The sequence below is a fragment of the Macaca thibetana genome, chromosome 10, assembly GCF_024542745.1.
Source record: "Macaca thibetana thibetana isolate TM-01 chromosome 10, ASM2454274v1, whole genome shotgun sequence".
Classification (NCBI taxonomy): domain Eukaryota; kingdom Metazoa; phylum Chordata; class Mammalia; order Primates; family Cercopithecidae; genus Macaca; species Macaca thibetana.
This window is the reverse complement of record NC_065587.1, coordinates 6,854,822-6,882,717: the sequence shown is the minus strand read 5'-3', so window position 1 is coordinate 6,882,717 and position 27,896 is coordinate 6,854,822. Positions and strand designations below refer to the sequence as shown.

The following is a 27,896-nucleotide window of genomic DNA, read 5'->3' as shown; positions in this document are numbered from 1 at the left end:
AAACAGTAGGAAGCCGTTTCTCTCCAGGACATGCAGTGTCTTTTAGGATTTTGGAAAAATGCTTTCTCTCGAGTCGCTGGGGGGAGCTCCCAGGCTGGACCCCTGCACAGATCCTCCCCCATCGCCCTCCCAGCCTCCGTACCCAATCCCCCTCCCAGCCCCCCGTCCCCGCTCCTTTCCCCCTCCCAGCCCGCCGTCCCCGCTGCATTCCCCTCCCAGACCCCGTCCCCGCCCCATCCCCCTCCCAGACCCCGTCCCCGCCCCCATCCCCCTCCCAGACCCCGTCCCCGCCCCCATCCCCCTCCCAGACCCCGTCCCCGCCCCCATCCCCCTCCCAGACCCCGTCCCCGCCCCCATCCCCCTCCAAGCCTCGCCCGGGAGGGCGTCCTGCCCGCTCATTGGGCCTCGCTCCGGCTTATTTGCATGGTCCGAGGGAGGCGGGGCGGACGTCGCGCGTGGAAAGCCCGGGCGGAGACGCGGCGGCTGGGTCACGAGCGCTTGCGGGCGCCCGGCGGAGCTGCTGCGGATCAGGACCCGAGCCGATCCCCGATCCCGACTCCGATCCGGATCCACGCCCCCGCCCCCGCCCCGCCATGTACGACGCCGAGCGCGGCTGGAGCTTGTCCTTCGCGGGCTGCGGCTTCCTGGGCTTCTACCACGTCGGGGCGACCCGCTGCCTGAGCGAGCACGCCCCGCACCTCCTCCGCGACGCGCGCATGTTGTTCGGCGCCTCGGCCGGGGCGTTGCACTGCGTCGGCGTCCTCTCCGGGATCCCGCTGGGTGCGTCTGGGGCCGCCGCCCGGGCTCCGCGTGCGGAGGGGGTGCCCCCTAAGAACCCCCAGGGGGTCCCCAGGGGTCGCGGGGCGCCAAGAGGAGCGGGCACCAGACACGGACACGGCGGGGTGCATCCCGAGGGTCCCCTCTGGGGCAGATGCTTCCTGCGGGGGCGCTGTTCCCTGGGCGCGGGAAGGGGGCGTTGGAACCCGGAGAGGTCCGGGCCGAAGCCTGGGGCTCTCGCGCGTCCCCACCCCTACGCGCATCAGGAGCCAGTGCATGAAGGGAGCCCCTTGCCTCCGGATTGAGAGTCGGGACGTCTCGGAGTGACGGGGAGTAGGGAGCAGGACCTGGGGCGGAGGGTCGTGCTGGCCCCTGCGGACTCCGGGTCCCCGGTGTCCTCTCGGGAGGTGCTGGGCGGGCTGAGCTGCTGGGGGGCCGATTTGCCCTGGGCCGGACCAAGAGTGGGGCTTTGGCCGGTGCCCCAGGGTGGGTTCCTTCCCTCCGGGGATTGAGGGACTCAAGACACCCCGCGCCTGCGCTCTTTTTAGGTCGCAGCCCAGCCTTCTGGGGACTGGGCAGCCTCCCAGAAGGGCCACCCTGGGCATCCTCCAGGACAGGCTAACTGGAGTCTGGTGAGGAGGGGTACCTTGAAAGAGGAAAGTTGTTTCCTCCTCCTCCAGTGTTTGGGACCCTTCCTGGGGCCTGGAGTGCATCCCTGGACACCCCCCAATCCCATCCTCTTCTCTAGTCTCCACTGACCTAGGCCCACCCTCCCCTCTCCAGCTCAATACTCCTGGAAGTGAGATCCTGTGCATTTGAATCTTGTCCTAATGAAACATTTGTCCATGTGGGTACCTGTGTGTGTGTGTGTGTGTGTGGTGGGGGTGCAGACGGAGGGTTTGTCTCTCAGTAGCCTGAACTACTAGGGTGTGGTATCCTTCCCGGGAATTTGCCTGCCACAGTCCTGGAGGTGGGGAGGGGGTTGTGAGCCAGTGGGCAGGGGCTGGGGCAAGTAGCATTGTGGAGCTATTGACACCAGAGGTCTCCAGGCAGATCATGCCCCCATCAGCCCCGTTTTATTTGGGCTTCCTTAACAATGGACTCTTTGCCCTGCCTGCCACAGCCAGCAGGGAGTGACTGTTCAGTGGTGAGCAAGCCCGTGCTGGTAGAGGAAGCCCTGCCATTGGGTAGGAGCAGTGAGCAGCCCCTGGGCTGACTGGGAGGTGGGGATTAGGGATTAGACAGTCCTGGCTGTCTGCCTTCCCCTAAGCCATGGGGAGAGGAGCAAAGGGCAGGAAGTGTGGCCTCCAGGAGAATTAGACTGGCCACATGACCATTTGCACACCCTGAGGTTTAGCAACAATAAAAGCTTTTGTATCCCAAGGTGGCCTGTGGACACCCACATGAACAAATGTTTACACTGGGACAGAATTCAAATGCAGTGATCCCAGGAGCCTAAAATACACTCACTCTGGTATAGAAAGGATTCCTTACTGGGCAGAGGACAGGTGCAGCCTGGGGCTTTCCCTGGCAGGACACAGGGAGGCTCAGGAACCACCAAGTCCCTGGAAGGTGGATCTGGAGATGTTGGCAGGAGCCACTCCCTGTGTTCCAGGGTTCCAGGTTCCCACTTTAACCCTGTCTCACAGGAGGCTGTGCACTTGGGAACTGCTGAGCATGTCCCAGAGGCTGCATCCTGGTGCTCCTCAGTGCACCTGAGCTGAGGCTAACTTGGCAGAAGGGACAGGCAGAACCTGCCCAGCCACGTGCAATTCCACCGCTCTGGCCATGCTTGGAGAATCGGCTCAGGGAAGGAGAGCTGTGAATCAAGATCAGATTTGGGTCAGGACAGGCTGGAGCATGCCTGTCCCTGTGCTTCCCAAGATTTATGGCTGGCCAGGGATCGGGCTGGGAGGGGCGGTCTTGCATGCCAGGAGAGTGGCCAGTAAGTGAGGTGACATCTCCTGCACCTGACAGCATTAAGGCCATCTACGCCAAAGCTCTGATGCTGATATGTTCCTGGCGTCTGACTTTGTGGGGCATTGAGGTGAGGCCTGCTCACCTGGGCTTCTGGAAGTGAGAGATTCATTCCTGTGGCTGAGGCCTACAGCAGCACTGTCTGGTAGGAATATACTGGAAGCCATGTCATTGTGCATTTCCTAGAAGCCATGTTGAATAAAGTAAAAGATACAGGTAGAATTAATTTTGCTGAGCCCAATATATGAAAAATAATATTTTCACATCTGTTCAATATAAAAATGTACTAATGAGATACTTCATACTAAGCCACTGAAATCCAGTTTGTATCTTACACATCTCAGTTCGGATGAGCCACATTTCAAGGGCGTGATAGCCGCATGTGGCTACCATAGTAGATAGTACTGGTCTGGACAAAGGTTGGTGGCATCCTTGCTGTCTGGTTTCTGGCCTTGCCAAAAGTATTGCCATCCCAGTGTGGTACATTCTCTTATGTATTTGTCTCCTGTCCCCAGAGCAGACTCTGCAGGTCCTCTCAGATCTTGTCCGGAAGGCCAGGAGTCGGAACATTGGTATCTTCCATCCATCCTTCAACATAGGCAAGTTCCTCCGACAGGATCTCTACAAATACCTCCCGGCCAATGTCCACCAGCTCATCTCTGGCAAAATATGCGTCTCACTCACCAGAGTGTCTGATGGGGAAAACGTTCTGGTGTCTGACTTTCAGTCCAAAGACGAAGTCGTGGATGTAAGCAGTTTGCTTATCTGGATGTTATATCAAGTGAGAAAAGCTGTTTTCAGATGGGTGCGGTGGCTCATGCCTGTCATCCCAGCGCTTTGGGAGGCCGAAGCGGGTGGGTTGCTTGAGCCCAGCAGTTCGAGACCAACATGATGAAACCCAATCTCTACAAAAAATACAGAAAAATTAGCTGGGCATGGTGTTGTGGGCCCGTAGTCCCAGCTGCTAGGGAGGCTGAGGCAGGAGAATTGCTTGAGTCTGGGAGGTGGAGGTTGCAGTAAGTCATGATCATGCCACTGTACTCCAGCCCAGGTGACAGTGAGATGCTGTCTCAAAAAAAAAAAAGAAGACTTTTGTTTTGGAAGCAACACAGGCAGTTGTAGGCCCCCTGTGCCGGAGTGATATAAACTCTGTATGTCTCCAGTGATTTGGTCCATAATGTTTGTAAACCCTGAATGTTCCAGGGCAGTTTCTTTTCTTCACTTTTTTTCTCTTTTTTTGTGGGGGCGGGGGGTGTGGGCACGGTGCAGGGTCTTGCTCTGTCTCCCAGGTTGGAGTGCAGTGGCGCAATCGCAACCTCTCGAGTAGCTGGGAGTACAGGCACAGGCCACCACACCCTGCTAATGTTTGTACTTTTTGTAGACACAGGGTTTTGCCCTGTTGCCAGGCTGGTCCCAAACTCCTGCACCCAAGTAATCTGCCCACCTCGGCCTGGCAATTACAATTTCAAATAATTCCTCTCTTTCCTTCAACACTTGGCTCATGACCTCCCAGTCCAAGGAACCTGTCCTGCAGGCATGCCTCTCCTGAGCTTTCTCTATACATCTTCCATAATGAAGATGCTTTCTCAATGGAAACCCCACGAGGGTGAGAATGTGCCTTATTTGCCTGTATCCTCAGGGTCTAGCAGAGAGAAGATAATTTGCAATACCAAAACACCATTAAATTCGGCTGATGCTTTCATAAGTGCTCCTTGGATGAAGGACTCCATTTTACTTAACAGGTCTGTGGAAGACAGCAGCCTGGCGCATCTAACCAGCAGCCAGTTTCATCCTCTGTTTAACCTTGTTTGCAGGCGCTTTCTCTAAACAGCCAGCACTTGTCTGTTCCCGCGTGGGTCTGTTCTCCCAGTGAATCAGCGTCGTGCCTGCTGACTGCTCTGTAGCATGGCGCTTCGCAGAGTGTGATCCTGGGACCAGCAGAGCAGCAGCTCCTGGGAGCTCATTGGAATGGCAGATCCTCAGGCCCTGCCTCGGACCTGCTGCTTGCGAATTCTGGGGAGGGACACAGAATCTCTGGTTCCACAAACCCTCGGGTGATTCTAATGAATACCGGCATTTGAACAGCACTGATCAAATGCCTTTCAGTCCGTGAGTCAACAACCCTTGGTGGTGTCTGTGGTGACCCAGTGTGACTCCCGTGGGGAGCGAGGAGAGGAAGTTGAAGTTCACTGACAGTGTTGTTAAGGGGCTTATGCAACAGATGAGACCCACGGGCTTGAAGTCCGAGGGTGTGGGTTGGTTCCCCGTTCTTTCAACCCATGGATCAACCTACTCTGTGCAAAGGGCATTTTCAGGTTTGTTGCCCTGCTCACTTGGAGAAGGCTTATGAAGGATCACGAAAATTAAAAGGGTGCTGTTGCCTATAACTTCTCTCTCTTTTGCTTTCACAGGCCTTGATATGTTCCTGCTTCATCCCTTTCTACAGTGGCCTTATCCCTCCTTCCTTCAGAGGCGTGGTGAGTCAGCTTTCTCTGCTAGTGCTGAGTCCTGGGGGCTTTCTCTCTAAAGCGTGCTCACACATCTCCTGCCAGCAAGGCGCTAGTGTCAGGCACCGCAGGATCTGTCCCGTGGTGGAGCCCCGTGCCTCGCTGCCTTTCAGACAGAGTGGCCACAGCTGACCCTACTTCCAGGCTACCTGGGCAACAAAACTTACTTCATGTGTAATTAATTGTCTGGCTATCTGTAAGGTAAACTGGCTGGTTCACTTAATCTGCACCTTAAGCATCAGGTAGCTTCTCTGTGACCTAGTTAAACTATGTGATGTTGGCCGGGCACGGTGGCTCATGTCTGTAATCCCAGCACTTCCATCTCAAAGAAAAAAAAAAAGATAAATAAAGTATATGACGTTGAAGAATCTGTTACCCCTGGAAGGTGGAGCTTTACTTTTAGGGGGAACTATAACAGTCATATATATATATATATATATATATATATATATATATATGCATTTTTTAATATAAAAAATAAAAAAAAATAATTTTTAAAATTTTTTATATAAAAAATACATATATATATATTTTTTGTTTTTTGAAATGGAGTCTGGCTCTGTTGCCTAGGCTGGAGTGCAGTGGTGCGATCTAGGCTCACTGCAACCTCCACCTCCCAGGTTAAAGCAATTCTCCTGCCTCAGCCTCCTGAGTAGCTGGGATTGCAGATGCCTGCCATCACACCCAGCTAATTTTTTTGTTTTTAGCAGAGACAGGGTTTCATCATATTGGCCAGGCTGGTCTCCAACTCATGACCTCAGGTGATCCACCCGCCTCGGCCTCCCAAAGTGCTGAGATTACAGGCGTGAGCCACCGCGCCCGGCCAACAGTCATATATATTCTAAACAGCAACAAAAATCTGTAAGCCTGGTCTAACCTAGATTTGTGCTTTGTTTTGTTTGGCTACTTTGTGATGCACAGGAAGAAGTTTAGGCTATAAAATACTAGCCCTTTAGGGTCAGTTTTGAACCCACAAGAGCAGCAGCAGAACCTCTGATGCAATCCTGTATGTTAGCACCAGCAGAGCCACGTGGCAGAGGGACTTGCATTGGGAGCCTCCCATTGCAGGCCACGTGCTCCTGTGCGCTATCTTACAGGGTCCCCACAACCGAGGGGAGATGTGACTGTTCATCCCATGTGGCTGTGGGGAACTTGAGAGTCATACTTGCCCAAGGAGCACGGCCAGGGAGCTTGCGCCCAGGTCACTCTCTGCTCCTCCGTCAGAAGAGGGCATGTCTTGGTTCACTGCAGGGCGGCTCTTCTCATTCTCTGTAGTTTGGGGTCCAGGATAGTGGTCCACAGAGCCACTGGAGTGCCCCGCCACTGAGTGACCAAAGCACGTTTTGGATTTCCGACGTTGCCACAACGTGGTTGGGCATCAGCAGGATCCCAACCCCTTGTTATGCTGTGGCTTTATGTGGGTATTTCGTCTTTCCAGAACTCAGTAGGCGTGCACCCAGCAGCACCGTAGTGAGGCCCTCTGGCTCCCCAGCGCACAGTTCTGGCTTTCCTTCCTGGTGGAGAGTTTCAAGCCCTCTGGGTCCTACTCTGTCCTTTTCACCCCATGGCTTTGGTCAGAAGCTGCTGGCAGTGTTCAGATTTGGCTGAGTTCAGTGAATATGTGCATTGGCCATGCCAATTTCTGAGCCATGCCAGGGGGATGGAGAAGCCAAAGCAGGAGTGTTTGTTCTGCAGGCCCTGGACTAGGCACTGGGTCTGTGCCAGCTCACTTGCTAGTCTTGCATCCTCCCCAAACCCCCACTGGGGATGTCTGGCCACATCAGAAGACAGTTTGAGTTGTCAAAACTGGGGGAGTGCCACTGACATCTGGTGTACAGAGGCCCGGGATGCTGTGTCGTCACCTGTTAAGTGTGCTCATAGGAATCCTGCTGACAATTAGAACCCATTATTCTTGAAATTCAACGCAAGCAAATTCAAAGCATTACTGTGTATGTACCACGTGCTAATCAATCGTACCACTGGAGCTCCTGAATTCAAAACATTACTATAAAGTTCAAAATGCATGGAAAAGTTCTACATGGCAGGAGAATATTTGGGCTTCAGACTACCCCTTGAATGAAAATGATCCACTAGTTGCCTTCCTCCTTGGCCTTCACTCCAGATTCCTGGCATTTCATTCTGTGTACCTTTATGCTACTGAGGTTTTTGTTTGTTTTTTAGACAGAGTTTCACTCTATCGCGTAGGCCTGGAGCACAGTGGCGTGATCTCAGTTCACTGCAACCCTCGGCTCCTGGGTTCAAGCGATTCTCATGCCTCAGCCTCCTGAGCAGCTGAGATTACAAGCAGGCACCCCATGCCCACCTAATTTTTGTATTTTTAGTAGAGATGGGGTTTCACCATGTTACCCAGGCTGTTCTCGAACTCCTGACCGCAAGTGATCCACGTGCCTCAGCCTTCTAAAGTGCTGGGATTACAGGCGTGAGCCACCATGCCTGGCTGCTAGTGAGGTTTTTGATGCCTTGCTACATCTGCCCTAGACATAGTGTGGCTACGATTTTGGAAATGTTGCTGTGTAAACTCCTGATCGTTTCTGGACTCCAGGCAAGAATCTTGATGGCTAAGGTGTGGCTGAACATGTCTGATTCCCTCCTGGACCTGTTTTAGGCCAAACTCTGCTCTGAAATTCCTCCGTGTGGAAGGGCGGGCTGGGGAGAGCCTCCCGGCTGGAATATTTTGGAGGCCTTTCTCTGTGGGCATCTGATGGCTGGCTCTGGTGTCTGGCTGTGACAGCTGTGCCTGGAAATCATTGTAGACACAAGTTTCACAGGTACAGGCTCTATCCAAATTGTAGCAAAAGCTGCCTGCCCCAGGTGAGCTATGGGCAATAAGGTGGTTTAAGGATATAGATGAAGGAAAACTTACCCTTAGAATGATTTATCCAAAATGCTGCTGTGTTGTGGGTTAGAGGACATTTTCTGAGGTCCCAGGTTCATTGTTTCATGTGTGTCTCCAAAGTCCCTCCAGGTCTTGGTTCTAATTGTCAAACGTGGAGGGAGACAGGCTCATGGGTTAAAGATCTTGTCCCAGATTTGTGTATCCTCCTTGCAAGCAGCAAAGGGGGCTGGATTTGAACCCATGACCATCTTTCCCTTTTGGGTTTCTATCACACTCTGCCCCCAGTGCACTGAACACCCCCTAGTTCATATGGCCCCCTTAGGCACTCCTATAGGTGCCCATCTGGCCCCAGGACTTTGCCAACACAACATGGACTCCAGTCTCCATCTGCCTCTTTGCCAGGCACTTTTGTGCAGTGCACACACTGTACAACAGTAGACAGCAACCCTGAGAGCCAGAGTAGAGCCTGTCCCAGCACAGGAATGCTCAGTAAGGATTTGTTGCAGGAGTGATTCCAAAGCCAATGTCCTCCCTCCATATCAGCCTGTTTGCGGCTCTGAGAAGCTCTGCCCACATGTGAAAGCTTGTTAAGCAGTTAAGCACTAACCCAGAGCTTCAGACGGTGCCAGTCCTTTTTTCCCTTCTTTAAAAGCGATATGTGGATGGAGGAGCGAGTGACAACGTACCCTTCATTGATGCCAAGACAACCATCACCGTGTCGCCCTTCTATGGGGAGTACGACATCTGCCCTAAAGTCAAGTCCACCAACTTTCTTCATGTGGACATCACCAAGCTCAGCCTACGCCTCTGCACAGGGAACCTCTACCTTCTCTCAAGAGCGTTTGTCCCCCCGGATCTCAAGGTGAGTTGGCAGTGAGGAGGCAGGTGTTCTGGGGGGGGGGGGGTCTTCTTCTTTAACTCCCTGATTGCCAGGAGCTACCTGTTGCTCTCTGCACAATCAAACAGAAATAGACCTTGTCACTGATGGTTAATGGAAATAAAAGGCACGTGTCCCAGAAGCTCAGGTGAGGCACTACCCTGATTATGGGAATCACCTGGGAACATATACCCAGCCCTAAAACTCAGATCCACTTCCCAGGCTGTGGTTATATAGTCAGGGGGTGCAGCATAGGCATTAGGATTTTTTATTTCTTTAGTTATAAAGATTTTTTTTTTCTCTTTTTGAAACAAGGTCTTGCTGTCACTCAGGTTGCAGTGCAGTGGTGCAGTCATAGCTCACTGAAGTCTCAAACTCCTGGGTTCAAGCCGTCCTCCCACCTCAGCCTCCTGAGTAGCTAGGACCCACAGGCATATACCACCACACCTGGCTAATTTTTAAAATTTTTGTAGAGTGTTGCCCAGGCTGGTCTCACACTCCTGGCCTCAAGCGATCCTCCCACCCCAGCCTCCCAAAGTGTTGGGATTACAGGCATGAGCCACTGTACCCAGCCACTAAGATGATTCTTATTTGGAAACATGGTCAAGAACAACTGCATTCGGTAGTTTAACCTTTTTTGATTGTGGTTGTTTTAGTTTGCCTTACCACTCTACCATAGTAAGAAATTTGCAGACCATGTACAGCAACCTTTGGTGCTCCTGGAGAGAAAGAAGGAAGGCTATGCAATGCAATGCATGCCCACAGTCCAAGGGAGAGGAAAGGTTGTCTAACAGGATTGGTTTTCCTGTGTGCTTTATAAGCAGATGAGTAGAGGAGATAGCTCTTATTGTCCTAGTGACAATTGGGACAGGCTGCAAAATTTGTTAGGGTGGAGGCTTATTCCGGGACCAAGGAAGCCCAAGAAACAAGCTCCTGCCAGGCGCAGTGGCTCACACCTGTAATCCCAACACTTTGGGAGGCTGAGGCAGGCGGATCACTTGAGGTCAGGAGTTTGAGACCAGCCTGGCCAACACGGTGAAACCCCGTCTCTATGAAAAATACAAAAATTAACCAGGCATGGTGGCACATGCCTGTAATCCCAGCTACTAGGGAGGCTGAGGCAGGAAAATGGCTTGAACCTCGGAAGCGGAGGTTGCAGTGAGATTGCGCCACTGTACTCCAGCGCCTGGGCAACAGCAAGACTCCGTCTCAAAAAAAAAAAAGAAGCTCCTGCCTGCTGGGATGCCTACAAAGTCTCTGGGGGGGGGTGACATTCGAGCCAAGACCTGTAGGGAACTGTCTTCTGGGAGCACAGAGCCCTTTGCTCAGCCTCCAGGTGGCTCAGTACCCCCAGCCAGCAGACTCAGAGCTTGCACGATTCTTTAGTGCCCTCTGCGGTCTACCAGTGATGCTTAAATAAATGGTGCTTGGTGTCTCCCCACTGTAGTCCCCTTGCTTGCTTTGCTCACAGGTGCTGGGAGAGATATGCCTTCGAGGATATTTGGACGCGTTCAGGTTCTTGGAAGAGAAGGGTACGTATGGGCTGGGAGGATCAGACGTGCCCTTTTGATGAGTATTTACTAGCAGTCTTGGTAAAGACTGAGATTTGCCTTAGTTCTAACACTTAGTGCCCAACGCCTTCCCTGTGTTGTGCAACCTACTCATGAGCCCGGGAGATAGGAAATCTTGGTCCCATTTTACAGATGGGCAAACAGAAGCTTGGAGAGGAGAGCCAAGCAGCAGTCACCCCTCCCTGAGGGGCAGAGCCGAGATCTGAACTGGGATATCATGACTCCAGGGCCCTCTCCCTCCACAGGGTCCCCTTATCTGAAGGTGGTTTTTCTTTCCAGCTCGACCTCTTGTGATCCTTTAGTTTAACAAGGGCTGAAGTTAAAGAGTTTCTGCGCCTGGACCCCAAATGAAGCAATCAGATTTCTCATCTCCAGTCAGGTGTGGGTCCAAGCTCACTAGACCAGTTTGTTCTTCCCAGAGCGAATTTCTGCCTTCAAGTCATCCTGGCTTGTCGGGGCTGGGGGAGCTCTGCTCTAGAAATATTAGAGTGGAAGGAAAAAGATGTGTTGGGAGCTGTTTTTCTTTAATACTAAGAGTTGGCTGATATATTGTTCTTGTGAATTTGTTGTTGGCCAAGACCAAGGAGGCTGCATTTGTAAGGACACATGTGTATTTATCTGCTCAGAAAGTGTTCATTGCTGTGCGCTAGGGATACTGCAGTGAACACAGAGGTGTGGCCCTTGCCAGCCTTGTGAGAGAAGTGAGCAGATAAGTAAGCAGAAGGGTGATGCTGTGTCAATGGGAAAGTACAGGTGCCAACGACAAGGCACAGGTGTCAAGGAGAAGACACAGGATGCTGGAGGCTCCTGCAGGATGGATCTCCAAGGCCCAAGGGAAGAAGGGCCTCTCGGAGGGCATGAATCCACATGAAGACTTTGGGGATAAGGAGGAGAGCCTTAGGCACGGGGGCCATGAATGTGACGCCTGCAGGACACAGAGAGGATGGCACAAAGGCCTGTGCAGCTGGAGGGGTGGGGATGGGGACACTAAGAGATGGCTGGAGAAGAGGGGGTCAGGAATGGTGAAAAACGGGACAGGAGGGCAGGCTGAGCCTTTTGGATACAGGGGATTGCATCCCACAGCCATAGGGAGCCATTGAGGGCTGCTGTAGTGGGAGTGAGGGGATCAGAGGAGGGCTTTGGAAGTCCCCTGGCTGTGGGACAGGAAGGGAGAGACCAGCATCTAGGAGGCCAGTGAGGCAGCCAGAGGCTCCACCAGGATCAGGGCTGTGAGGGTCATGAGGAGGAAACCAATTTGAAGCAGTTCAGGGGAATAGGGCTTGGAAATGACCGATGGGACATTTGGGGAGAGGAAGACAGAAGAGCGTAGTCCCGGCTTCTGGCTTAGCAGTTGCGCAAAGGGGAGATGGGGAGCTGCGCCCACGGGTTGAGGGTTGAGGACATTAGGAGGGAGCCGGTTTGGCAGGACAAGCTGGTGTGCCAGAGATGCTGGAATCAACATCTCCCTGAGAACCTGGCAACATTCCTAAGGGAAAATGATATCTCAGAGGGTAAGGAGGGCATCTGATAGAGCCTGGAGAGAGCCAGGGCAAGCATGAATGTGAGGTTATCTTGGGGAGCAAGGCTCAGGCATTGAGCAGCAGCCACTGGTCTTTTCTACCTGAGGTTGGAAGACAGAGTTGGGCCAGGTGCAGCTGTGGTTGTCTGAAGCTCCCCTCCCCCGGCCCAGTGTGCCAAAGCTGTAAGAGCAGGGGCCACTCACTGGTGCTGGTTGCTGAGTTCCAGCACCCAGGACAGGGCCTGGCACATACTGGTGCCCAATCCTCGCTTGCTGGGTGCTTCTTCCAAGGCCGTGTGATGGAAGAGTACCCTCTTTGACGTCAGGCCCGGCTTCAAATCCCGGCTCTGCTATGTACTGGCTGCATGGCTTTAGACAAGTCTCTTAACCTCTCTGTGCTTCTGATTTCTCAGCTGAAAAATGGAGATGATGATAATGGTTGCTGTAAGGCCTGATGGTGAAGCACCTAGCTCAGGGCTTGGGAGGCAGGTGTAACCAGTGGTTCAGTTGTTATAAATGAACAGTAACCTTCGCCTTTGCACCTCATGAATCCAGACGTGGAGATGGAGCCCACACAGCTAGCAGGAGCCAAGCTCACGTGTGTCCTGCTTTAAAGCCCCATACTCCTTTCTCCGGGCGACAAACACCGGCGCTCGTTCTCCTTCCTTCCCCTCTTCCCCTTGCATTTGGCTAATAACAGGCCAGCTGCCTGCCTCCCTGCAGTTCGGTGGATGGGTGGGTAATGATCACCACTCCCCACATTCACCTGAGGGGCTTGTTTTCCCTGCCCTTCACAGGCATCTGCAACAAGCCCCAGCGGGGTCTGAAGTCATCCTCAGAAGGGATGGATTCTGAGGTCACTGCGCCCGGCTGGGAAAACACAAGTCTGGATTCTTCCCCGGAGCCGGCTGCCTTGGCTATGAGGCTGGATGGAGATGAGCTGCTAGACCACCTGCGTCTCAGCATCCTGCCCTGGGATGAGAGCATCCTGGACACCCTGTCGCCCGAGCTCGCTACAGGTACCCCCTCATCAGGCTGGGCACAGGCAGCACCTTGTTTTCTTTCTTGCGTGTTATGGAGGAAGATGGTACTGCCACATGGGAGCGATAGGGTGAGGCAACCGGGACAGGCTGTCGGGAACATCTCCTTCCATGTGTACAGCCTGGTCTGCTGCTATCACTCCCAGCACAGCCCCCCAATCCTGGCACCTTGCCAAGTCTCCCCATGGGTTCATGACCGGAAGGAAAACAAACTCCAGCTGAGCCCCCTGGGGTTCTCCATACAGGCTCCTCCTGCAGCAGCTGGGCCCTCTCTACCCCTTCCCAACCCTGTCTCCCCAACATGGCACCTGAGCTCCTGCCAACCTGGATTTCATGGGCCCCAAGGATGGGGGTCCTGCCTCTGGGACTTGGCCCGTTACTTGGAGCTCCTTTCCGGTTGCCACCCTCCACCTGTCCAGCCATCTCAAGGCTCCTTTCTTGAGGCCGCTCTTAATTTCTCCCTTCCCCTAAACCCACAATTTTGAACCTCCATAGAATGGTGCTACATTTTATAATGTCATCAAATATTGAATGGACAGACAGTGCTATGGTCCAAATGATTGTGTCTCCCCCGGAATTTATCTGTTGAAATCCTAACCCCCAAGATGATGGTCTTAAAAGGTGGGGCCTTTGGGAGGAGACTAGGTCATGAGGAAAGGGCTGTCATGAATGGGATTGGTGCCCTTATTGAGGAGACCCAAGAGACGTCCCTGTCCCTTCTACCATATGAGGACACAGAAGGTGGTGTCTGTGAAGAAGCAGGCCCTCACCAGACACCAACACGTCTGCCGCCCCTTGATCTGGGACCTCGCAGCCTCTAGAACTCTGAAAAATCGATGTTTGTTGTTTTATAAGCCACTCAGTTGGTGGCGTTTTGTTAAAGTAGCCTGAACACGGACTAAGTAAGACAGAGGAACCCACAAACTAGCTATGGAGTCAGGCATTTGGAGAAATTAAAAAATGAGTCAGACATAGCTCCTTGTTCTTGAGGTACCAACACCCTAGGAGATGGGAGACAGCAGCTGCCCAGGTGCATTAGGTTGTTCTCACATTACTATAAAGAAATCCCCGAGACTGGGTAACTCATAAAGAAGGAGGTTGAATTGGCTCACACTTGCACAGGCTTGACAGGAAGCACGGTGCTGGCATCTGCTCAGCTTCTGGGAAGGCCGCAGGAAACTTACAATCATGGCAGAAAGCGAAGGGGAAACATGCACATCCCATGGCTGGAGCAGGAGTGAGAGAGAGAGAGGGAAGTAGAGAGAAGGTGCCATATGCTTTTAAACAACCAGATCTCACGAGAATGCACTCACTATCAAGAGAACAGCACCAGTGGGGAAATCGGTCCCCACAATCCAATCACCTCCCACCAGGCCCCGCCTCCAACACTGGGAATTACAGTTCCACATGAGATGTGGGCAGGGACACAGATCCAAACCATATCACCAGATTAATATGATTTGAGGCACCACGAGGTCATTAAAGAGAGGGAATAAAAGACTGGGGCTCCAGGAAGAAAGCTCTGGAATCCAGCAGAGGGTCAAGGACCAGCTTGTAAAGCTGGTGGTGCCTGAGAAGTTCCTAGGAGAACATAGATGCTGTGACGTTTGATGTAGCTGTTTTTTGTTTTGGTTTTGTTTTTTGAGACAGAGTCTTGCTCTGTCGCCCAGGCTGGAGTATGCAGTGGCGTGATCTTGGCTCATTGGAGCCTCTACCTCCCAGGTTCAAATGATCCTCATGCCTCAGCTACCTGAGTTGCTGGGATTACAGGCGTACACCACCATGCCTGGCTAATTTTTGTGTTTTTAGTAGAGACTGAGTTTCGCCATGTTGGCCAGGCTGGTCTCAAACTCCTGACCTCAAGTGATCCACTGACTTTGGCCTCCCAAAGTGCTGGGATTACAGGCATGAGCCACCAGGCCCAGCCTGCTGTAGCTCTTTCTGTGCAGATTATTTTCTGTGGGGTGTATTCAGATTTCTTAATACAAGATGATGCTTTGCCTCATGACCTACACACCATTTTCTATATAATTTCAGCTATGATATTGGAAATGGACATGTCTTTTCAAGGAAAATAAAAGCAGGCTTTCTGGAATGGTGACTTCCAAATATATTTGTCAATTTAAAGGAGCTGGGAGTGGGGACCTTATGTCCTGTAAGCACTCTCAGGGCTGTTCTGAGCTGTGTGCCCTGCTTCAGCTTCACACTGCCCTTGCTGTGAAGGGAGCAGCCTGGGTCGGGCGCAGTGGCTCACACCTGTAATCCCAGCACTTTGGGAGGCTGAGGTGGGGTGGATCACCTGAGGTCAGGAGTTCGAGACCAGCCTGGCCAACATGGTGAAACCCCATCTCTACTAAAAACACAAAAAATTAGCTGGGCATGATGGCAGGCGCCTGTAATCTCAGCTACTTGGGAGACTGAGGCAGAAGAATCGCTTGAACCCTGGAGGCGGAGGTTGCGGTGAGCCAAGATCACGCCACTGCACTCCAGCCGGGACAACAAGAGCAAGGCTCTGTCTAAAAAAAAATTGAAAAGAGCAGCCTGGCAAACCCCACCCCGTCTCTTCTGTGAGTGCCTCTGACCCTTTGGCTGCCAGGACGGGCGTATTTCATGGAAATGCTAAGCACCAACAGAGTAAAGTGGTTTGGTTTTTCACACTGGTGGGAGATAATAGCTCCAAATTGTCTTTTTCAGCAGTGAGTGAAGCAATGAAAGACAAAGGTGGATACATGAGCAAGATTTGCAACTTGCTACCCATTAGGATAATGTCTTATGTGATGCTGCCCTGTACCCTGCCTGTGGAGTCTGCCATTGCGATTGTCCAGAGGTGAGCATTTTAGGTGGCCCTGTGTCTTCCTCACAGGGTTGATATGAGGATGAAACAGGATGACAGATGATGGTGGCATGTAGTCTGGGGCCTGGATTATCGTGCAGCAGATCACAGCTCACAGTCTATATGCAATGCCCCTGAACGTTGCCTGCCTGTCCTCAAGCCACACATGTACCTGTAACTCAGTGCAAGCCCAGAAACTCCCTGTGGGAACTCCTGGAGTTGTCAGTGGCCTCACATAGTAGCTGGTCCAGTCTCTTGTGATTGCCTGAGGAAACGGGCCCAGAGGGCTTGGGGTCACCGCTCTGAGGTCACAGAGATGCCTAATAGAAGGGTCAAGCCTGGAAGCAGGATCCTTGCTGCCTCTCTAAGCTATTTCCATTTAAAATCACATGAAGGCTGGCGTGGTGGCTCACGGCAGTAATCCCAGCATTTTGGGAGGCCAAGATGGGTGGATCACATGAGGTCAGGAGTTTGAGACCAGCCGGGCCAACATGGTGAAACGCCATCTCTCCTAAAAATACAAAAATTAGCAGAGCATGGTGGCACGTGCCTGTACTCCCAGCTACTTGGGAGACTGAGGCAGGAGAATCGCTTGAGCCTGGGAGGCAGAGGTTGTAGTGAGACAAGACTGTACCACTGCACTGCAGCCTGGGTGACAGGAGAGAAACCCTATCTCAAAATAAAATGAAATGTAATGAAATGAATAAAATAACAAATCAAGTCATGGCCAGGCGCAGTGGCTCACACCTGTAATCCCAGTTTGGGAGGCTGAGGTGGGTGGATAATGAGGTCAGGAGTTCAAGACCAGCGTGGCCAACATGGTGAAACCTCGTCTCTACTAAAAATACAAAAATTAGCTGGGCATGGTGGTGTGTACCTATAATCCCAGCTACTCTGGAGGCTAAGGCAGGAGAATTGCTTGAACTGGGACCTGGGAGGCGGAGGTTGCAGTGAGCCGAGATCATGCCACTACACTCCAGCCTGGGCTACAGAGCAAGACTCTGACTCAAAAAAAAAAAAAAAAAAAAAAAAAAAAAATCAAATCACATGAAAGTAGGAGAACATAGGGAATTCCATCTTTCCTTCTAGGCATATATGATTCAGAGCCAGCAGTTAGGAGAACACAGTGTGATGCTCCTAGAACTTATTGATTGGGCTTCCTCTGATTGGGTTTCCTCTGATTGGGTTTCCTCTGATTGGACTTCCTCTGATTGGACTTCCTCTGATTGGGCTTCCTCTGACTGGGTTTCCTCTGATTGGGCTTCCTCTGATTGGGCTTCCTCTGACTGGGTTTCCTCTGATTGGGCTTTCTCTGGGCTTTCTCTGATTGGGTTTCCTCTGATTGGGTTTCCTCTGATTGGGCTTCCTCTGATTGAGCTTTCTCTGATTGGGCTTTCTCTGATTGGGTTTCCTCTGGGCTTCCTCTGATTGATTGGGGGCTTTCTCTGATTGGGTTTCCTCTCTGATTGGGTTTCCTCTGATTGGCTTTCTCTGATTGAGCTTTCTCTGATTGGGCCTTTTGGGCTTCCTCTGATTGGGCTTCCTCTGATTGGGCTTTCCTGGGCTTTCTGATTGGGTTTCCTCTGATTGGGTTTCCTCTGATTGGGCTTCCTCTGATTGAGCTTTCTCTGATTGGGCTTTCTCTGATTGGGTTTCCTCTGATTGGGCTTCCTCTGATTGGGCTTCCTCTGAAACGGGGGAGAGCAGAATGGTCGGAGCTTGGCTCAGCAGTCAGACTGCCCTTCTTCAAATCCTGGCTGCACTGTTTACCACAGCTGTGTGACTCCGGACGACTGAATCCACCTCTCTGCACTTCAGCTTCCCATCTAGAGAGATCACCTGGAGCAGAGGGTGGTCGGGAGACTCAGTCTGGTTACTAAGTCACAGTGCAGGAGTACCCATCCCATAGTAAGCATCCAGCTAGTGACGTTGATTTCTATTTTCGGGTAATAATGATGATAGTAAAATTAGAGACAGATAAAAGGTATGGGCTTTAGACCAGGGCACTGCAATTTCTAAGCTGTGTGACCTCAGGCAAGTTACTCGATTTCTCTGAGCCTCATTGGTTTCATCTGCAATATATGGATAGGAAAACCGACCTCGGTGGGTTGTCTGACAGTGGAGGGCACTTGAAAAAAAATTACCCTGGTCTGACTGAAAGAAAAAAATTGAGCTAATATAGGCATCAGGAATGGGGCTGTATGCGCCTGCAGGGAGTCCAGGGAAGGGGGAACAAAGAGCCTAAAGGTGTGAGGAGGTGTGAGTGCTGACCTGTCTACTACGAAGAGGCTGCTGAGCCTCCTGTGGACGTGGCCCTGGACTTGGCAGTTTAACACCTGAGCTGTTAAAATAACCTCAGATTCTGTGTCCTTCAAGGGTTAGGATTCTGATTCCTGCCGAAATGCTTCTGAAAGGGAGGCAATGAGCCAGCCCATCCCCAGTTGCTTTTTAAGATCATCCGGAAGTTCCGTTCTTGCCGTTTGTCCCTGGACCACTCCTAGGTCTTCCGTGCCCCACCTCCATCTGGGTGTGTCCTAGGCTGTCCACCACACAATTGTATCCTGCCGTCTCCCCTCCTGGGGCCACTGTGCCATCCATGGATCCATAGCTTCATTTTTCTTGGCTTTTCCCTGGTTATTCTGGAGCAGAGCCTCTAGTAAACTCCCAGGGAAGTAAACATTTGACTTTGTGTGTGTTGGTAAACGTGTTTTTTTTCTATCCCATCTCAGTGATAGGTTGGCCATGTCTAGAATTGCAGGTTGAAAATCATTTCCTCTCAGAATATTGGTTAGTGGGAAGCCTGGGAGTGAGACAGTCACATTCTCACTTCTTTGCAGGTAGGTGCTCTTAGGACTTTCTATCCCTTATAATCTGAAATGTCATATGTCTTGGTGTAAGTCCTTATTTCATTTATTCAGCTGGACAAGTACTGGGGACCCCTTCAGTCAAAGCCTTCTCCAGCTCTGGGAAATTATTTTCTATTCTTATTTCTGTTTTTCCTTACCTTCCATTTGCTTTTTTTCCTTTTCTTTTCTTTTCCTTTTTTTTTTTTTTCTTTTGAGACAGGGTCTTACTCTGGTGCCCAGGCTGGAATGCAGTGACATGATCATGGTTCATTGCAGCCTGAACCTCCCAGGCTCAAGTGATCTTCCCGCCTCAACGTCATAAGTAGCCGGGACTATAAATAAGCACACGTCACCACACCCAACAAATTTTTTAAAAAAATTTTGTAAGACAGGATCTTACTATGTTGCCCAGACTTTTTCTTCCTCTTCCTGGGGCTCTTATTAGGAAGATGTTTGACTTCCTGGGTTGGATTCCTGTCTCCATGTCCGACTTTCTCTCTTTGCCATATTTTTTATCACTCTTTGTCTTTTTGCCTCTGCTCTGACAGATTTCCTCAAATTTTGTCTTCTAGTCCTATCCTACAGTTTTTACTTTCAGCAAATATAATTTAATCTCCAAGAGTACTCTCTTGTTCTCTGCTTGTTCTTTTTACTTAGCATTCTGTTCTTGTTTTATGGATGTAACATTCTCTTGGAATATTTGCTGTCCTCCGGATCATCCCTTCTCCATTTCTTCTTGGGCTAGTTTTTGTTTCTTCATCTTTTTTATGCTACTTATTCTCAGCATGTGCTTGTTGGGGTTTTTCCCATATAGCAACAGAGGACTTGGAGCTCAGGGTGAAAAGGGTAGGTGCATCACCTGGCAGAGCTCCCAGACAGTGACAGGCAGGCTACTAGAAGGATGTCTATCTGGGGGTGCTACTGCTTTCCTAGAAGCCCTTCCTTTCCCTGGAGGTGGTTGAGCTGTCGGATTTTGCCCTGGTGGTGAACACTGGCTCCCCACGCTCTGCCTGTTTCATCGCCAGCCCCCTCCCCTTCTGCCTGGAGTCCAGTAACCTGTTGAAATATCTTGCTCATTGGTGAGCCCCTGGTCCTTCCTCATTGCTCTTGCAGATTTATCACTTCTTGTAAGGCCGCGCTTGTTCTTGGGGATTTTCTTCGTGCCACACCATGGGAAACACGAGGTGGTTGCATGCTGCAGTCCTGAGCATTTATTTCACTCACGTCCTTACACGTAGATTTGTGTGGGTGTTTACTTTGTTTTTAGCAAATTAGTCTGGCATGTCCTTTGATCCTTTGTTTTTTTTTTTTAGACTGAGTGTCACTCTGTCGTCCAGGCTGGAGTGCAATGGCGCAATCTTGGCTCACTGCAAGCTCTGCCTCCCGGGTTCACGCCATTCTCCTGCCTTAGCCTCCGGAGTAGCTGGGACTATGGCCGCCTGCCACCGCACCCAGTGAATTTTTTTGTATTTGTTAGTAGAGACGGGGTTTCACCGTGTTAGCCAGGATGGTCTCGATCTCCTGACCTCATGATCTGCCCATCTTGGCCTCCCAAAGTGCTGGGATTACAGGCGTGAGCTACCGCGTACAGCCCTTTTTTTTTTTTTTTTTTTTTTTTTTTTTTGAGACGAAGTCTTGCTGTGTCCTCCAGGCTGGAGTGCGATGTCGCGATCTCAGCTCACTGCAACCTCCACCCCCTGGGCTCAAGAGATTCTCCTGCCTCAGCCTCTGGAGTAGCTGGGATTACAGGTGTGTGCCACCACACCTGGCTCGTTTTTCTATTTTTAATAGAGGTGGGGTTTGGCATGTTGGCCAGGCTGATCTTGAACTTCTGACCTCATGATCTGCCTGCCTTGGCCTCCCAAAGTGCTGGGATTACAGGTGTGAGCCACCACGCCTGGCCCTGATTAATCTTTTAATGCCCAGTCCCTCCTTCAAAAGCCAGCTCCATTTTCCCACTGGCCTTCCTAGATTCCTTCTCCACTCCCCAGGATCAGCCTCCTCCTCCCCACCCTACTACTGCTGGCAGGGGGATGTCTGTGTTCAGGCATTTATCAGAGACCCTGAGGTGGGGGTCCTTTGTGGGGGGGGGGATGGAGAGTCTAGAGGAGGTAGTGACCACACCTCTCCATGGTGCCCCTGCTGGGCTCACATGTGACCAAGCACAGCAAACCGTGAGGCAGGGGACGGTCTTGACCATGAGAGCCCTTGCAGCAGCTGCCATGGGCCTCAGCTCCTCTCCAAGCTGGGAAGAGCCCTGAATAAGCCAAGGTTTTTTTTGTTTGTTTGTTTGTTTTTTGTTTTTTTGTTTTTTCCTTTATTTCAGTGTAAGTCCTTTGAGCTTTCTTGAACCAGAAGTGGCCTCATTTTGCTTTAGAGATTTCAGATGGGCTCATCCTTGTCCTGTCATCCCAGATCCACCTGCTGGGAAGTCATCAGATTGGAGATGATGTTGGCGGCTTTTGTAAACAAAGGGTGGTGTTGTAAGCTGTTGTGTCTGCCTGTGTGTGTGTTTGTGTACTTGGTCTTATCTCTGCAGACTGGTGACATGGCTTCCGGATATGCCCGACGATGTGCAGTGGCTGCAGTGGGTGACCTCACAGGTCTTCACTCGAGCGCTGATGTGTCTGCTTCCCGCCTCCGGGTAAATACTTTGGCTGTGGGTGTGTGGGCTGGGCGGGCATCTCTCTCATCTGATGAGGCCTCACACGACGTTCTGGAAACAGCTGGCTGAACGTCAAGCAAGGAGCTTGCCCTAAGGTTTGGGGACACTGTCTCATGGGGGGCAGCTGAATCAGTCAGAGGTCCCAGTGCACCTCCTGAGAGCTGTCACCCAGGCCAGCCTGCACCGGGGCCTGGGAAGACTTCCCGTCGGATGAGTCTCTTTGAGTGCAGCGTTGATGGTGGAGGAGCAGAGAGGCTGCGGATAAGTAGGGAAAGGTGCTTCAGACAGAGTGGCCAGGGTGAGGGCCGGGGAGTGTCAGATAGCACTGTGGTGCCTTCGGGAAGGAGCTCTGGTGCCCATGGCACAGGAAGGAGGTGGGGCCCTGGAGGGGCAGGGCTAGCAGAGCTCCTTGGAGCGTGTGGCTGGGTGCCTGGGAATGCAAGCTGCCTGTCCTCCACCCTCTGTTGTACTGAGTCACAGTCTCTGGGGTGAAGCCCAGCAGTCTGCGTCGACAGGCCCCAGGGGATACCGCTACTTCCTGAATTCTAAAAACTGAGCTGGAGATCAGGGCCTGGCTCCTGTTACCAGGGTTGGGCGTTATCCTGAAAATCATAGGCCTTAGTTTCCTCACTTGGCCAACAGGGGCAATCGCTGTTCCCTCACTGGGTTTCCGTGAGCTTCTGAGAGCCCATAGCATGGTACTTGGCACATGCTGGGCATCAGGAGGTATGGCCTCTTTTGCTATTGTTGTTATTATTGGTAGACACAGAAGGATTTAAAAGTAGGGGAATGCGAAGATCTGATTGTCTAGGGAAGAGGGCAGTAGTGGCCAAGTAGAGGATGGATCCTGGGCCCTGGCTGGCAGCAGGCAGCAAGGGGGGCTGCCAGGGTCCAGGCAGGGATGATCTGTAGACTGAGAGGCTTTCTTAGGCTCTCGGACAGGAGGAGGTATTGGTTCCAAGCCCAAGGAGTAGGGGCAGCCCTGGTGACTGGTGGTCAGTGGTGCCAGGGGGTTGTAGGACACCCTGGGGGGCAAGCAGGTTTGTGTGGAGGAAACCGATAGGTCCCTTCAGGGATTCGTTGGTGGGCGACACCTATGGGAGGGGTCCACCAGTGGGAGGGGTCCAGGTAGCTGGGAGGGCCACGGGCTTAGAAGACCTAGATGGTGACATCAGCCCAGCACTGAGGGCTGGAAGAAGCTGTGTCTCTGGCTGTGGCTGCATTCCCAGAGTGTGTGTGATGGTGCCTCGACTGGCCGGCAGTGTGGGTCCATCGTAGCCCAGACTGCACACGATAGCAGTGGGAATGGCCGCTAAGCCAACTTTCTCCATGTGTTTCAGGTCCCAAATGCCAGTGAGCAGCGAACAGGCCTCCCCATGCAAACCGGAGCAGGACTGGCACTGCTGGACTCCCTGCTCCCCCGAGGACTGTCCTGCAGAGGCCAAAGCAGAGGCTACCCCACGGTCCATCCTCAGGTCCAGCCTGAACTTCTTCTGGGGCAATAAAGTACCTGCTGGTGCTGAGGGGCTCTCCACCTTTCCCAGTTTTTCACTGGAGAAGAATTTGTGAGTCATTTGAGGAGGCGAGTCTAGGAGATTCTTTCAGAGGTGCTAAAGCTTCCCATCTTTGCGCAGCTACCTCCGCATTGCCGTGTAGTGACTCCTGCCTGTGACGTGGAGGATCCCAGCCTCTGAGCTGAGTTGGTTTTATGAAAAGCTAGGAAGCAATGTTTGGTCTGTGCAGCCGTCCAGCACTTAAGTCTAATACGTCAGCATGCGTTAGTTCAGCTGGTTGGGAAATGACACCGGGAAGCCTAGCGCAGAGGGTCCCTTACTGACTATTTCATGGTCCTATTAATGGTCAGACTGTTCCAGTGTGAGGTTCTTAGAATGACTAGTGTTTGGATGGGTGGGGGCCTTGTGGTGGGGGGTGGGCTGGCCTATGTGTGATCTTGTGGGGTGGAAGGAAGAGAGTAGCACAATCCCACCTCCCCATGCCGTGGGAAGGGGTGCACTTGGTTCCCAAGAAGGACACTGCCTGTCAGGTGGCCTGCAAATATAATAACCTTGACAACTAAAAACCTCTCCATGGGGGTGGGGGGTACCAAGATAATAACCGATTTACATTTTAGAGCACCTTTTTCACCTAACTAAAATAATGTTTAAAGAGTTTTATATAAAAATGTAAGGAAGAGTTGTTATCTGTTGAATTTTGTATTATATGAATCAGTGAGATGTTAATAGAATAAGCCTTTAAAAAGAAAAAAAGTTCAGCCAGGCGCTGTGGCACACGCCTGTAATCCCAGCACTTTGGAAGGCCGAGGTGGGCAGATTACCTGATGTCAGGAGTTCAGGACCAGTCTGGCCAACATGGCAAAACCCCGTCTCTACTAAAAATTAGCTGGGCCTGGTGGTGTGTGCCTATAATCCCAGCTATTCGGGAGGCTGAGGCAGGAGAATCGCTTGAACCCAGAAGGCGGAGGTTGCAGTAACCGAGATTGAGCCATTGCACTCCAGCCTGGGTAACACGAGCGAAACTCTGACTCAAAAAATAAAAATTTAAAAAACCCAAAAATCTGGTGTGCAGGGCGGTCACCTCAGCCCCCCAGGCAGGAGCCAAACACAGCAGGAGCTTCTGCCTCCTCTCCACCACAGCCCACAACTTGAACCTGGTTTATTTTCCACACACTTCTGATCTGCGTTCTTTTTTTCTCTTTGCATCTTCTCATTCTCTCATCACCCCAACCTCTCTCTGTCCTCCCTACTCTGCCAACCTTGATGGAGACAAGCCCTTGAGACCAGAACACACCTTTTCTCCAGGTGTGATAGTTGATTAGCAAGCTCAGTGTAATATGACTGAAGGTGAAACGTGTGTATATTTTTCTATTTATGCATTTGAGTATAGTTCATACAAGAAAAATAATGGTATGCTCAAACTGTTAAATGTTGGAAAAGAAAGTTACAACCCTCACCCATATTGTGTAAGGAAGTGCCCTGGAGGGGAAGAACCAGCAAGTTCAGACAAAAGCACTTGACTGAGAAGACAGACCCTTTACAAGAAACGGGTTCTAGGGACAAACTCTATGTGGGCATGTTCTCTTAATGAGATTGTGAACTCTTTGAGAAAAGAGGCTACTTGTGAAAATAATGACGTGTTGCCTAGTGCATAGAAGCCCCCTTTGGGGCAGGAGTTGCAGGATTTGAACCTGCCTTCTTACATCTTGAGGGTTGAGTGAGTTCCCAAGGCCTCTGTTCAGTGCTTGCTCCATCAGTGAGCTCAGGTCTAGTGAGTGCTGGGGTCTTCCACCCCCAACCCCACCGGGTGTCAGAGCAAGACACTGTCCCCTGTGGAGCTGGAATGGGGTGGAGGAGCCTGCACCTGGCACCCTCATGGCCTCCTTGTGATGGACCCACCCTTGTAATGTTGGAAAAGAAAGTTACAAGTTTCTGACCAGGCGCGGTGGCTCACACCTGTAATCCCAGCACTTTGGGAGGCTGAGGCGGGTGGATCACGAGGTCAAGATCGAGACCATCCTGGCTATCACAGTTAAACCCCGTCTCTACTAAAAATACAAAAAGTTAGCTGGGTGTGCTGGCGGGTGCCTGCAGTCCCAGCTACTTGGGAGGCTGAGGCAGGAGAATGGCGTGAAGCCGGGAGGCGGAGCTTGCAGTGAGCCGAGATTGTGCCACTGCACTCCAGCCTGGGTGACAGCGACTCCGTCTCAAAAAAAAAAAAGAAAAAAGTTACAAGTTTCTTTTCCCAAGTTTCCCAATAGGCGTTGTTCTGTTAGCACCACATCTTCGGTCATTAGCAGATATAACTAAACTTTAACAATATTTTCTTTTCTTTTTTTTTTTGAGACGGAGTTTCGCTCTTGTGGCCCAGGCTGGAATGCAGTGGTGCGATCTCTGAGCCCAGCCAACAGTATTTTCTAATAACCAGTATATTTCCATATGCACAAATGTATATGTGGGTGTTGTGATTGTTATCAGGAAAAAATATATTAAATGGCTGATGGGATACCATGGGACTTATTTTCTTTCTGCTTTTAAAAATTATTCAGGCTGGGTGCAGTGGCTCATGCCGGTAATCCCAGCACTTTGGGAGGCTGAGGTGGGCAGATCCCCTGAGGTCAGGAGTTTGGGACCAGCCTGGCCGACATGGTGAAACTCCATCTCTACTAAAAACACAAAAATTCGCCAGGCATGGTGCCAGGTGCCTGTAATCCCAGCTACTGGGTTGGCTGAGGCAGGAGAATCGCTTGAACCCGGGAGGCAGTGGTTGCAGTGAGCCAAGATTGTGCCACTGCACTCCAGCCTGGGTGACAAAGTGAGATTCTGTCTCAGGAAAAAAAAAAAAAAAAAAAAAAAAAAAAAAAAAAAAAGAAAGAAAGAAAAATTCAATCTTCTTTCTTATTTTTTTATTACTAAAATTATTTTTAGTAGAAACAGGACCTTGCTATGTTACCCATGCTGATCTTGAACTCATCGGCTTAAGCAATCTTCCTGCCTTAGCCTCCCAAAGTGCTGGGATTACAGGTGTGAACCACCATGCCTCGACCCCCGCCTTCTTAAAATGAGCATTTGTTTTTTTCCAAGTGTACCAAGATAAGGAAATCAGGAAGTGTAATACTCTTATAGAAATGGCCAAGGTCTCCCGCCCTACCTGTGCCTAGATGCTACCCAATCCCGTCTTCTCTGCCCCTCCAGAAGGCACCCTTTGCTTAGGCCTCCCTCTCTTCCTGAACCACCTCTAGAAGTTTCTTATCAGCCTATGAATGCATTCTTATTTATTCTAATCAAATAAAGCCTTCCCTCTAATTTATGGCACAATTATGTTTTGGAATCCACCCTCAGGACTAATCAGTATGTAATATATGTCAGGGAGCAACGTTCTTTTTTCTTTCTTTTTTTCTTTTTTCTTTTTTTTTTTTTGAGGCAGGGTCTCGCTCTGTCATCTAGGCTAGAGTGCAATGGTGTAATCATAGCTCACTGCAGCCTCAACTTCCTGGGGTCAAGCCATCTTCCCACCTCAGTCTCCCAAGTAGCTGGAGCCACAGGTGTACGCTACCACACCCAGCTAGTTTTTTTTGTAGATACAGGGTCTTGCCATGTTGCCCAGACTGGTCTCCAACTCCTGGGCTCAAGTGATCCTCCTGCCTTGGCCTCCCAAAATGCTAGGATTACAGGTGTGAGCTGCCATGCCTGGTCCAACATTCTTCATTTTGTAAACAGCAAAACTTACTGCAGAGTATGAGCCTGATTTTGTTTAAAAAAAAAAAAAAAGTATGTAGGTGTGTATATGTATCTGTGTGTGTATATAAAAAGACTGAAAGAGGGCTGGGCATGGTAGCTCTTGCCTGTAGTCCCAGCACTTTGGGAGGCTGAGGGGGCGGATCACTTGAAGTCAGGAGTTCGAGACCAGCCTGGGTGAAACCCCATCTCTACTAAAAAATACAAAAATGAGCTGGGCATGGTGGTGGGCACCTGTAATCCCAGCAATTAGGGAGGCTAAGGCGGGAGAATCACTTAAACCTGGGAGGCGGAGGTTGCAGTGACCCGAGATGCAGTGAGATTCCATCTCAAAAAAAAAAAAGACTATAAAGATATATATCAAAACCCTTATGGCAGTTATCATTAGGCTGTTATTTGTAATTCTATTTTATTTGTCGTGCTTGTGTGTGTTGCCCAAGTTTCTATGGTGAACAGTATGCATTACTTTCAGCATGAGAAAATAACTCCTAATAAATGTGATTCTTAAAGGACTCTCCCCGTCTCCGTCCTTTCCAAGGAGCCCGCATATGCCCTGCCTCCCTCACAGCCAAGCTCCTCTAGGACAGTCCTCCCTAGGGCGTTACGGCCTCGCTCCTTGGACGTGGCCCTGCCGCAGCCCAGGGGCTCTTTCCAGGGCACTGTGGACCAAACCCTCCTAGAATCCCCCTGCTTCCTCAACCCGAGACTCTCAGGTACCCCGTCTCCATCCTGGACACTGAGCTTGTCATTTGTCACCAAGGCCCAGCTGCAGCCACTGTGCTGAGCGTGCACAGCCATCTCTGGGAAGTCTGCACTCCCCCTGAGGACCTGGGTCCTCAGTCTCTGACTCTGGTGGGATTCGGGGCCACCTACCCACCTTCTGGCTCCACTCAACACCAGCAACCCCTCAACATCAAGCCCTCTAGCTCACAGCACCTCAGCTCTGCAGCTCCCAAGCCACCCAAGCCTGGAGCTGGGGACTCAGGGAGACCCCTTCACCCCAACTCCAGCTGGTCCCAGTGCTGCCTCCACTGTCATCTCTGGAATCTGGTCTCTTGTCCGCAGCCCACTGCTGCCAGGGTCAGTCCTGGTACTTTCTACCCGGGTTGCTGCAACAGCTTCCCTCTGGGGGCCGAGGCCTGTTTTCAGCCTTGGGCCCATCTGCTCTCCAGGTT

The 27,896-nt window shown here is 51.3% G+C and overlaps 4 protein-coding genes across 4 annotated transcripts in view; 3 read left to right on the top strand and 1 right to left on the bottom strand.

The window, feature by feature from the left end:
• Positions 1–27,896, bottom strand: part of SULT4A1 (sulfotransferase family 4A member 1) — a 996,812-nt gene that overhangs the window by 95,321 nt on the left and 873,595 nt on the right. The gene's annotated exons all lie outside the window — the stretch shown is intronic.
• Positions 1–27,896, top strand: part of PARVB (parvin beta) — a 695,786-nt gene that overhangs the window by 452,097 nt on the left and 215,793 nt on the right. The gene's annotated exons all lie outside the window — the stretch shown is intronic.
• Positions 1–27,896, top strand: part of SAMM50 (SAMM50 sorting and assembly machinery component) — a 718,434-nt gene that overhangs the window by 643,324 nt on the left and 47,214 nt on the right. The gene's annotated exons all lie outside the window — the stretch shown is intronic.
• Positions 430–27,075, top strand: PNPLA3 (patatin like phospholipase domain containing 3). Its single transcript, XM_050805910.1, has 9 exons — positions 430–780; positions 3,270–3,502; positions 5,166–5,231; positions 8,771–8,980; positions 10,467–10,527; positions 12,883–13,104; positions 15,820–15,952; positions 21,344–21,448; positions 22,810–27,075. The coding sequence occupies exons 1-9, from the start codon at positions 594–596 to the stop codon at positions 23,036–23,038; spliced, it is 1,446 nt and encodes a 481-aa protein (XP_050661867.1). The 5' UTR covers positions 430–593; the 3' UTR covers positions 23,039–27,075.

Coding starts and splice junctions, on each gene's coding strand:
- PNPLA3 (XM_050805910.1), top strand. CDS start 594: ATGTACGACGCCGAGCGCGGCTGGAGCTTGTCCTTCGCGGGCTGCGGC. Junction 5,232..8,770: donor CTCCTTCCTTCAGAGGCGTG/GTGAGTCAGCTT, acceptor CTTCTTTAAAAG/CGATATGTGGATGGAGGAGC. Junction 15,953..21,343: donor GCCATTGCGATTGTCCAGAG/GTGAGCATTTTA, acceptor TTATCTCTGCAG/ACTGGTGACATGGCTTCCGG.